The 11,521-nt window shown below is 36.0% G+C and overlaps 2 protein-coding genes across 3 annotated transcripts; one reads left to right on the forward strand and one right to left on the reverse strand.

The window, feature by feature from the left end:
- Positions 1-290: 290 nt before the first annotated feature.
- LOC111780263 (DNA repair protein recA homolog 3, mitochondrial-like) lies at positions 291-5,541 on the forward strand. The gene is made up of 8 exons (XM_023660615.1): positions 291-564; positions 798-855; positions 1,123-1,334; positions 2,273-2,360; positions 2,653-2,825; positions 3,247-3,393; positions 3,826-3,960; positions 4,946-5,541. Exons 1-8 carry the CDS (start codon positions 508-510, stop codon positions 5,273-5,275), a joined length of 1,200 nt encoding a protein of 399 aa, XP_023516383.1. The 5' UTR covers positions 291-507; the 3' UTR covers positions 5,276-5,541.
- A 2,433-nt stretch (positions 5,542-7,974) lies between these two features.
- On the reverse strand, positions 7,975-11,456 carry LOC111780260 (putative transcription factor bHLH041). Of its 2 annotated transcripts, XM_023660612.1 has the most exons (8): positions 10,759-11,456; positions 10,528-10,656; positions 10,327-10,432; positions 10,223-10,237; positions 10,068-10,130; positions 9,246-9,998; positions 8,755-9,132; positions 7,975-8,318 (listed from the first exon to the last, which is right to left on the reverse strand). In XM_023660612.1, the coding sequence occupies exons 1-8, from the start codon at positions 10,872-10,874 to the stop codon at positions 8,250-8,252; spliced, it is 1,629 nt and encodes a 542-aa protein (XP_023516380.1). In that variant the 5' UTR covers positions 10,875-11,456; the 3' UTR covers positions 7,975-8,249. The 2 variants fall into 2 exon arrangements, with proteins under 2 accessions (XP_023516380.1, XP_023516379.1); XM_023660611.1 differs by having other exon boundaries at positions 10,528-11,456.
- Positions 11,457-11,521: the final 65 nt, after the last annotated feature.

Here is an 11,521-nt window from a genome sequence, read left to right on the forward strand (position 1 = left end):
GTTAAAAAAAATTATAAAATTCAAGCATCTTGAAAAGGTTTCATGAAATAAATAAATAAATAAATAAATAAATAAATAAATATTTATTTATTTAGTTGACTCGTTAGATATAAATTTACTGTTTGTGGCTAATAAAAACCTAAAATTTTAATTTTAAAAAAAATTAAAAATTTAGAGGTTAAATTTGTAATTTGACCAGGTTTTTAATGGGCCTTAAATGTCCCTTAAACCTGGCTTGGCCCATTATATTTCAGATGGGTCCTCGTTTTTAACTCATCGTTTCATATCTCGATTTTCCCGCCAATTTCGATCCTCGCGGAGGGAAGAGCGAAGCCAGAAGTCTCACTTCAGCTACTTGCGTCTGCCGCAACTCCACCTGCTCATCTTCTTCCTTCCTCTCACTCTGCTACGCGCGCAACCATGAAAACCCTAGCATTTTAGTTGTGGAACTTCATTAAGCTGTTCTCCAAATTTTGTTCCGAGGAAACTTCTTTCCCTTGGTGTGATATGGCGAGGCTTCTTCGGAATGCGTCTCCGTTGAATTTCTCCTTTTTCAAACACAAGGTTTCTCTCTTTCTATGATTGTTATATTGATTTCTGCTTTACTTTATTTCGCTCATGCTCGCATTTACGGCCTCAGTATGATGTTTCTTATGATGTTACGATAGAAATGTGCACTGAAGATGTAGATTGTTGGTTTTGTAGTTTGTGCTTTTGAAATTTTAATTGTTCGATGTATTTCTTTCTCTCTTGTGAGGAGCATGCTGAGATTGAGCTGGTGTTTGTTACATGTGCAGGGATTCTGGAGCCTAATGCCCGGAATATCTAATCAAACTAACGGATTTTCTTCGAAAGGTTCTGAATGTTACTTTTGAATTTACATCATATTGAAAATGGAGCCTTATTTTCATGCTATAGTAAATTGGAATTGATCCTAAGTTTGATGGTGAATGCCGATCGCTTTTTCTTTCAATGATTCTGAATTCGGCCTTAAAATTCCTCTTGGGAATATAAATCCAACTTCTGATGGTTAATTTATTTTTAATCTGTTAAAGTTTCCTTCTTCAGGAGCTTTATTGGAGTCTATGTAGCTATCTCATTTTTTCTATTTTGGATTAGCAGGTAGAAGAAAGTTGAAGTCTGGTAGTGGCTTTGAAGAGAATGTGTCGAAGAAAGAGGTTGCTCTTCGAAAAGCCCTTGATCAGATCTCCTCATCTTTTGGCAAGGGCTCTATCATGTGGCTTGGTCAGTCTGTCTGTTCTAATCACGTCCCTGTGGTATCAACAGGTTCCTTTGCCCTGGATATAGCACTTGGAACTGGTGGACTTCCAAAGGTAATTTGCAAGTTTGTGCTTGAAATCCTGAACTCATTCACGGAATCTTTAACTGTCATATGTTTGGGGATTTTAGAACTATCTCACAATCGATTAGAAATCAACGAAAACATATTTTCCATGTTTATTTCATTCGACAATGTTTCACGGATTTAATTTTCATTTTGTAAAATTAGTATATCTTAATCTTGGAAAACTAAAAATGTTTTTTATTTCATGATATCTAACTCTTAAGATTTTCAATTCTAGGTAGGAGTTGACCATCATTTTATGTTAAATCCTTTCTTTCAAGCCAATTTCTCTTTTCACTTTCCTCAACTGTGAGGCCTATCGGGTATTACTTTTGAAGCACAATGTAAGCTTAAGTCTCAACATTCAGCCCCACTGTCTATGAAATGCTCAATAGAAAGTTCGGTTGTTTGATCCAATTATCACGGGTAAATATGTATTAGAAATAGATTAGACTGAGACCGACAAATAAAAACCGTCAAAGTCGTGTCCCTTCTTAGAAGATATGTTACTAGGAAAGTCATCCTTGTCCTCCCGTTTTTTTCTCTTGGCTTTACTCCTTGCCTGGCCACCATACAACATCCATTATTAATGCCTTTGAACCTCAACAATGTAGCGTCCTTTGAGATCAGTCTCACAAAGGCCATGAAGATTTATTTCCCATGTACCAAGCTTTCGGTTTATATGGTTTGGGAAGGATAGAAGTGGAAGTAAAAAGTAGGAAATCTCACTTGAATTTTCCTTTGGTCTGCGGATTTACATTTTATACCTTTAAATTTAGTTTAGTTGAAACAAGAAGTCAACTTTGTTTATGCTTTTTTTGGGCTATATTTATAGTCTTACGAGAAATGACATATAACTAACCTATTATTTTATATAATTTAAGGTGTGAACATCTCATATGTGATTTGACCTCGAGATCTCTTCAGGGACGCATTGTGGAAATATTTGGTCCAGAGGCTTCTGGGAAGACAACCCTTGCACTGCATGTAATTGCTGAATCACAGAAGGAAGGAGGTTTTCTTCATGCACTGTCTTGGGACTTTTTCACTCCCTCTAAGCATAAATAATTTGCCTATAACACATACTACTAAATGGCACCAAAGCTGCATCCTCAACCCTGTTGAATGTGTTTTGTCCCTTTAGCTTATGTTACAATTTGTTATCCAATCACTTCACGATAGAAGACAGAACAAGAACATAAGTGCTATGCTTGACATATGTAGATTTTCTTGTGTTATAATTTTTCTTCTCTGGGATTACGTATTTGCTCTTCTTCATTCTCTTAAACATTTTTTTTCTGCTGTAGGTTATTGTGCTTTCATTGATGCGGAGCATGCTCTTGATCCAGCACTGGCTAAGTCTATTGGGGTGGACACCAGTAAGCTGCTTCTTTCACAACCAGATTCTGGCGAACAGGCTCTAAGCCTTGTAGACACCCTAATTCGGCGTGGTTCCGTTGACGTTGTTATTGTTGACAGTGTATGTTATGTTTTTTATGTGGTTTGAATTTGAAATGCATATGGGTCTCGTAAGGATACCTTTATAGAGTTTGATATTATTTCTTTTCCCTGGTTTGAGAGAATAGAACTTTTTTGATTGCAGTAGTAGGAGAACTTCTGTTTTTGTGTTCTTAAAACATATCCATGGTGTCTATTTTCATCCTCAGATATAGTTTCTGAATAAATTCTACTAGCGCCATAAACCACAATTTATTTTCGTTTCTTTTTCCTTCTAGTTTCATTTCAGTCAGTATTAGGGATAAAGCTTTTGGTATGTGAAGCCCTAAACATAACTGCGATGCCAGCACATAATTGTGATGCATATCAGTGGGAAGCATTTATGATCAGTTATTATCCATGTTCTAATTGCTATTTTGACAACGAAATTTGCATTATGATAGGTAGCTGCGCTTGTTCCGAAGAATGAATTTGATGGTGCAGTGGGTGATTCTCATATGGCAATGCATGCTAGACTGATGAGTCAGACACTTAGAAAACTGACTCACTCTTTATCATCATCACAAACACTTTTGGTATTTATTAATCAGGTAAGTTTCGTCTACTACTTTTCTTAATGGCACGGATTGAAGATATAATTAATTATTGTTATTGCTTCAATGAATATATGCGGTTTGTGAGCCTTTTCCTTTTAATATTTAGGTTATGCCATGCTACTCAATAATCGTTGTATTGATTGATTAACCTTATTAAAACGTCCATTAACTTTTATGTTTTTGAGAGTCATCATGTTTTGCTTCGTTGCTTGTTGGTCTGTTTTGACTAATTTATGACTCATCACCCATTCTAACATTCTTTTCCGAGGTTCATTACCCAACTGTATATATCCAGTGGTGCACGCATTGGTGTATATTATAATGCATCTGCACAGGGCATCGAAGTATCTTTTCCTACATTTTACTTCCATGAGATAAAAGATATTTGTTGAGAAATAATACATTCATGTTTGAGTCTATCTTCAGGTGAGGTCAAACATTTCAACTTTTGAAGGATTTGGTGGCCCGACGGAAGTTACTTGTGGTGGAAATGCATTAAAATCCTATGCTTCAGTGCGCCTAAACGTTAAAAGTATAGGACTTATCAAGAAGCTTGATGAGGTATAAATTTGATTTATAGTTTACAAATTTAAAAAAATCTCAATCGTGGCTTCACAATTTCGATGGGCTACTTTAACTGGTGGTTAAATTCAATTACATTCCGCGCGGTCTTGTTTGCATGAACTACTACAGGATGAGTATACATTAAACTGTACCATTTGTGTATCTTTCTAAGAGGTTACTGGTTTTCTAATAAAAATTATAAGGGTGTGTTTATTTGTGCTTTTCAAAGAAGTCCTTAATTAATTGGACGTGATCTTCTGACCTGTGGTTTTATTATCTCAACAGTTTTTATGAACCGCATGATCATCCTACTTTAGAACTGCCAAACTTTCACAAATGCATTGAGGTAGCCTATTTGCTTAGATTGTGTTTGAGTAACCTTCGTTCATTTATTTATATTTATATTTTTAATTTTAGTGTGATTGAGCAAGGAGTACGGAATTTTTTTTTGGAGAGACTTGGTGAGCGATGGAGAGAGGGAAAGACTTGGTCAGAGTGAGAGGGTAGAGAGAAAGAGCGAGATATATATGATATTTACTTAGGGGGAGTGGGAAATTTGTTGAAGAGGGAGAATCAAAGGAGAGAAAGAGAGTGTGTGCAAACGAGACGGAGCTTACTTGTGCTTATTTGTGCTTATTTGACTTTTTAAGTTCTTAAAAATATTTCTTTTTACACGTTCACTTAAAAAGTCATTTTAAATATGCTCTTTCCGTTTTGTTGTAGTAGCATATTCCAAAGCTAGATGCCATTGGTGCACTTTTTGAGGGTTGGCACGGGTTGGAGGCTAAAAGATATGCTAACAGTTGATTTTGTATTCTGCATTTGTTTTATGAAGCAAAAAAGATATTGTACTCTTTGCATTCCTTAAATTACTCGGTCTAGTATTTGATGCAATCTTTGAACACTTCACTTTTACAATCCTTATTCAGAATTGTTCTCATTTTGTGGTCTCGATCTACTTCTGATCTGCTTTCACTTGTAGACGGTAGGTAGTCAAGTTCTTGTGAAGATTGTGAAGAATAAGATGGCTCCTCCATTTAGAAGCGCTCAATTTGAGCTGGAATTGGGCAAGGGAATTTGTCGGGAAACAGAGATTATTGATTTGGGGTTGAAACACAAATTCATCTCGAAGGCTGGTTCGAACTACAGTTTCAATGGTCAGAGTTTCCGTGGAAAAGATGCCCTAAAAAGGTTTCTAAATGAGCATGAAAGTGCTAGGGAAGAATTTATTATTAAGCTCAGGGAGAAGCTACTTTGTGTGGAGAAAAGCGAGGAAGCTCATGCTGTGGAAGAAGATTTTGCGATTGTATGATGGGAAGATGAGCATGTTTGAAAGAACTTTCTAATGGCTTAAAAAGTATGCTTAAGTGAAAAATGTATTTTTAAGCCCTAAAAAAGTCATTCCAAATAGGTGAAAGAATCATTGATGATAGTTGCATTGCGACCGGATGCAAAATCGATTTCTTTGGGGTTGTTTTCCTGAGTTACTATGCAAATTGGAAAGGCTTTTGAAATGTTGTTATTGAACTTATTTGACACATATTAGTGATGGTGATCGGAGGTCCAATGTTTAACATCATATGCTTTATTTGGAGTCAAAAGAAACAGATTATCATATTACATGATAATCTCTTAAGGCAATTATGTAAGAAAACTAATCTCTCATGCTTTTGCTAGCAAGGCCGCCCGTTTTGTACAGTAAAGAGGTGACGTCTTGGCCTCTCGGGATGCAGCTGGGATGTTTCAAGGATGCTGGTTGAATTCAAAGGTAATGCTGCTAATCATTATTAGATAATTTTTAAATAGATTTATCTTCGTAATTAGATAATTTTTTTGCATTATATAATATATTTAGACCCAAACTTTTAACCTCAAAATAGAAAGCTTTGACTATTATCACAAAAAGCTGTGCTGTGCTTCTATTTAGTTTCTACATTGCTAAAATGTTTGCGTGGCATGCTATTGAATTCATCTTTAAGTTTGAATTGGATAATCTAATGAACATGTCTGATTAATACTTTATTTACCATAGTGAGGTAAAAATGTAAATAAAGTTTAGAGATAATTATTTTTTTCCTAAAAAGTGGAGTAATTAGATGGATATTATAGATATGCTTCGTGATTAAATATAGAACTTAATTTTCCCCTTGACTTCTAATTTTGTGCTTGTTTGGAATGGATTTTCTTTCTTGCGCATATTGATTTGACTATACAACTCATGTTGTGTTTAAAAATAATTGGTAAAGATGTATTGTCATATTAAGAAGCAACTCGTGAATTAAAAAAATAGTTGATTTATGCTTTAAAACTCAAATTTGCATGATGTGAAAGTGGATAATGGGCTCTAGACTTGTTCATGTTAGTAGGCCTGCTAGCCCCGACACCATTCCAAAGCTCCTAAGAAATTCAGGAGGACCCATCTGGTCAATAAACCTAACAAATTTCATTCAAGTTGTGAATACAAGGGATAATAGTAAAGTAATCCCACTTCCATTAACCCAAATTTCTGACCAACTATCTTATTTGTCGCCTCAGTCAATTCAAAAACCCAAAACCTACTACTTGGTACAGTCGACCACATCACCGTTTCTTTAAACCAAGTTGATCCTTAGAATAAAATAATTGGAGCTGATCTCACCAAAACAGCGTCACAACCCCAATTCTCTAATCATGTTCAGGCCCCTTCTTGGTCCTGTCTACAATTAGATATCTATTATCTATACAATTCTAATGTTAAATCTAGGCTTCTTAGTCAAACGCTCCTTTAGTATTTTTAGATTTAATTTAAAATATAATTTTTTAAAATATAATTTTTCTTTGTTCTTTATTCATTATTTTTTGTATAAAGTTTGGGTAACGATTGTGCAGAAAATAGTTCATATCAAATATTATTTGGAAGGTTCATAGGAAGTTACGTTCATATTCAAGAGTATATATCTCATCGTATGATGACACTTATTGCAATTGATAAATCGACAGTCAATACTGCCGTCTCCAAGCCTTTTCTGACTCGCCCATGAGAAATAGTTAAAAGATTAAGATCAGAACTTGCAGCCAAGATGAAAGCACAACCCCATTAATTAAAAAGGCTGTTCAATAATGTTGTCCATTGAGTCTGTGGAAAGCCCAAAAAGCCGAACAGGTAAAAGATTCAGTCTTGCATTGGTAGGTGGATCTTGAAAGAGGAATATTGACGATGATACTCCCTTAAAAGTTGCAGTCAATTTGGGCGACGGCTACTTTTGGAAACTCAACTGTCTTGTAGCATCCAGAACCTTAGCTTTCTAAATACGTAAATATGCTAAGAAGTATATATACTTTAGTTTGGCGTGTTGGACACTTGGACTCTCCGACACATTTTGGATGTTGTGAGCCCAATAAATGTGTTGGACACTTGTTGTACATAACCAATATAGATAGAACATCTGTTAGATTGGTATTTAACGCTAACACATAGTAATATAGGATAAAAAAAAGGAGGGGAGCGAAAAATGCATAAATTATTGACTCAGAATTTTCTTTTGGTGTAAAAATGATATATACTTTTACAAATTCAATTCTAATAAACATATTATCGTTATGTGACTCATGTCTGTGGCCTAGATTTTTTATAAAAGTAACGTGTCGTGTCATGTCATGTCGTCTTTGTGTGGTGTACTTGTATCCATGCTTCTTTGTAAATATGCAATTCATTGATCTACCTTAATTAGTTACAATTCGGGTCTTTATTTTGTGTTTTTTTTAGCACTTTGAACATATTGATTTAGTCTTTGATATTCATCTGAAAGTAAAGTGATTGTTGTGGATATGATATAGCCTCATATCGATTAGAAGACTCACAGATTTCTGTGATTGAATTTAGATAAATGATGTGCTTGAGAGAAGAGAAATAGACATAGGTATAAGGAGGCTTCAACGAGATGAGAGGTCTAATTGTCTCAAGAGGGCTGTTTGGAAGTTAGAGAAAATTGAAAGTATAGCGAAACTTATGTTTTCAAGAAGCTTTTTGGCTTATAGGAGTCAAGATCAAATATTAATACTGTTGTGAAGATACAATGAAGAAGTTTGCTGTCTTAACATCATGTAAATGGTTCTTGATATTGAGAACAAAACTTGCCAGACTATCCTAAGCAAGGAGATAGAAAAACAAAAGGAACAATAAAACCACTAATCTATATCTCATTAAAAAAATAATAATATAATACAATAAATATAGGGGGGGAAAAAACTAGTGGTGGAGATCAACTGAGCAGTTGACCAATTCGAGATAGTGATTGGTTCTGTTGTCACCGAGCCAGGTCAGATACAACCCTTTCCACTGCTTCCCGGAAGGCAGACTCGTCCCATTCATTCTCCTAATTCAATAAGGAAAAAGAAAAGTAAGAAAAGTAGAAATTTTAAGACAAAGTTTTTCGTTTTTCTCTTTATCTGACTTCATTTATCTACCTGCTCTTTTACCCCCACTTTCCTTCCCATTTCCTAATGGATATTATCTTTCTAAATGAAAAATGATTAGATAAATTAATTGCACTTTCCTACTCACTTTCTTAATTGACAACTTTGTTACAGGAAGCATCTCTGACTCTGAGGTTGTCCTACTTGTAATAATAGTATGAAGAATATGTTTTTTATTTGATGCTTTTTGATTAATGATAGAATGGATTATCATTCTGATGTGATGCAGGGGTTTGGATTATTGTGGATGTATTGATTGATTTTCTGTCACTTAGGATTTCATCAAGTTTGCTTATTTTTGTTGCAGAAACTAAGTATTAATTAATGCCTAATTACCTCAATGATTAATCTCAAATTTAGGTGGTTAGTAGAACTTGAAGGTGTTAACTGGGTGTTGCCTTCCATGGATACAACTCTCACATTGTTAAGCGGCTTCAAGAACTCAAGAACTCCAATGACCATGTCTGTCAATGGAGATTCTCCTCTAGTTGTTATATGCAAATCTATAATTTGGCCTTCTGATGTCGACTCTGAAACTTGTGAAATTCCAACTCTGAATCTTTCTTCTTGGGGAAAAACACTTGTTTCTTCTTCTTTTGCACTTTGCAAAAGCTGTGCTTCCAATTGTTGATTCCTTCGACTAAGCTCAGCCACTTGAGCTTTCAAAGAACTCATATACTCCCTTGTAGTTGTTAGCACTGATCCTTTGTCTTTCTGCATTATACAAATTCCATTATTCAAACTGAAATTGTCTAACAAATGTGAGGATGAGTGACTTTCTAAGCGTTTTTAAGTAATTGTAAAGATTTTCAGGCAAAAGATTGAACCTTAGTTCCTGGAGGGAGTAGAGATTTCAATGCTTGAAAGCTGTCATTGAGCTTCTCCCTCCGCCGCCGCTCTGATATCACATGGTGTAGTTGTGAGCTCGTTGGTCGACTTGTCGTTGGCATGCGCTCCCGAAGCCTCATGAGATTCAAGTTTCTCATGAAAGCTAATGATCTCTTGAGCAAGCTTTGCCTGGTGCTCATGTTTTGATTCAACCGTGCCGTAGTCGGGGTTAGTACTCTAGCATATTTCTTGAATGCACTGGCTTTTACATTCAAATGGTAGCTTGGAGTAATCATCCCCTCTAAAGTCTTATGCATAGAGGAGGAAGATGAACCGGCTGGCGAAGACAGAACAGCTAGAATGGTTCTTGTCATGGCTTCATCTAAGGCCTCTGGCGTGGGGAACTGAAGGTTTCTTGCTTGGGCAAAAATGGAGTCCATGGAGTGCTGATGCTGGCTTGGCAGAATGGGAATGTCAGCTGTGAAGGGCTCTGTAATATGGGGAGTGGTTTGAATTGCATTAAGCAGAAGAGAAGAGCACTCTGCAGGGCTGTCCATTGACTGTGATCTCAAGGAAGAAGTAGAAGATGAAAGCTGGTTCGGGTTCGGGTTCGGGTTCGGGTTTGGGATTGGGCTCAGACTCGGGCTCGGGATCAATTTTAGTTTTGTTGCTGGCTGAGGAAGCTCCAAAGGAATCTTGGGACCAACAACATCACCAGGTAACAAGTTGTTTATTATCATCTGCATGTCAACCTGAACTGATAATCATTAGTTTAAGCTTTTGAATATGGTAGAGATCTCAAAAGGCTTTATTCTTTTCACCTGAGAAACATTAGAGAAACCGAGCTCAATTTCTCCATTGATGCTCCCCAAAAAGATCGAAGCCTGTAATAATAATCATCTCCCAAATGTTAGGCTGAAAATTTAGACGTTAAAAGTAATCAATGAAATCATTCCCATAGGATGTAAGGACCAACCTGAATCCTTGCTGCCTGAACAAACAAAACCAGAAAAAAAGACATAAGATTTAACAATGTTTGAAGTAAACCAAAACACTAATCTCTTGAACTTATGAACTTACGAGATAAAACTGTCTCTGTATATCAGCAGAGGCATAAGTTTGAAGCTGGGAATCCTCCAACTTCAGACAAGGATCATTGTGCTTGTGTGCTAGTCCTGGAACAAGCCTATATATATATGCATAAAACAAAGCCACTTATATAACAAAACTAGCTCCATTTTACATAAAAAAAACCCAAACAAAAGAATGTAAATTAATTACCCATCTTCAACACTGAATTCTAGTTGCCTATATTCCTCAAAAAGCAGCTGAGCCAAACTCCCAGCAGATGAAGAACATGTCTGTACTTCAATCTCCTGTACGCATAAGCCATCCAAAAACCTCAAGCAGCTGCATGTCATGTCCATAAAACAACCAAAACGCATCAGCACAAAATGACCAAAACCCAGAAGAAAATACAAAAGGGAAAGAAGAGGTAGAGAGATCAGAGACTTGGATGGTTGAGGTAAATAAGACCAGAGGCAAATGTAAGTGCAGCCAAAAGAGTGCATTAGAGTTTGGAGAAAGCTATGGCGATGGCTTTCATGGAGGTGGAATGCGATCTCCATAATAAGAGGCTATGTTATGGAAAACTGATGAATGGACAGAGGGAGAGAGAGAGAGGGAGAGAAGAATGGGAATTCTAATTTAAACCAGCATGCTTGGTTTCTTCCCTTTGTTGCATAAAATCCCATTTGATCTTCATCTTCATAAGGTCTCTACACGTGAAACCAGACATTTCCAAGTCTGTATGTATGAAACTTTCTGGAAGGTTTGATGTGAAAAAGGAGAATAATATTAGAAGCTTGGGAGGAGGTATAGCTTTTGGTAGCCATAAATGGGAAGCCAGAATGGTGTGGCTTTAAAATAAGGGTTCAGAAGAGAGAGAGAGAGAGAGAGAGAGAGAAGGGGACCGGACCCAACAGATTTAATGGAGAGATGTGGGGGCTTTTGATTGAAAAGTAATAGAGGTTGAAGGCAAAGATTGAGAGAAATATAAAGTGACCTTTTCAAGAATGGAATGCTAAGATTAAGATATGAGCTGAGAGAATATAGATTTGATTATTTCAAGCTCGGAAAAGTAGTAGGTCAAAGTCCTCCCTTTGAAGGGTTTTTAAATAATACTCTAACCATTTGTCCTTTTCATTAACTCATTATTTTTTTTTCTTTATTTTAATTTTATGTCCAATTAATTTATTTATTTTTATTTAATTTA

This window comes from Cucurbita pepo, chromosome LG18, assembly GCF_002806865.2.
Source record: "Cucurbita pepo subsp. pepo cultivar mu-cu-16 chromosome LG18, ASM280686v2, whole genome shotgun sequence".
In the NCBI taxonomy this organism is placed as follows: domain Eukaryota; kingdom Viridiplantae; phylum Streptophyta; class Magnoliopsida; order Cucurbitales; family Cucurbitaceae; genus Cucurbita; species Cucurbita pepo.

Bases quoted from the DNA above. Each gene is read 5' to 3' on its own strand.
- LOC111780263 (XM_023660615.1), top strand. From the start codon at position 508: ATGGCGAGGCTTCTTCGGAATGCGTCTCCGTTGAATTTCTCCTTTTTC. The intron at 565-797 runs GTTTCTCTCTTT...TTACATGTGCAG, and splicing joins TCTCCTTTTTCAAACACAAG to GGATTCTGGAGCCTAATGCC. The intron at 2,826-3,246 runs GTATGTTATGTT...GCATTATGATAG, and splicing joins ACGTTGTTATTGTTGACAGT to GTAGCTGCGCTTGTTCCGAA.
- LOC111780260 (XM_023660611.1), bottom strand. From the start codon at position 10,874: ATGGAGATCGCATTCCACCTCCATGAAAGCCATCGCCATAGCTTTCTC. The intron at 9,999-10,067 runs GTGAAAAGAATA...TTATCAGTTCAG, and splicing joins GTTTCTCTAATGTTTCTCAG to GTTGACATGCAGATGATAAT. The intron at 8,319-8,754 runs GTAATTAGGCAT...TTATTGAATTAG, and splicing joins ATTTGAGATTAATCATTGAG to GAGAATGAATGGGACGAGTC.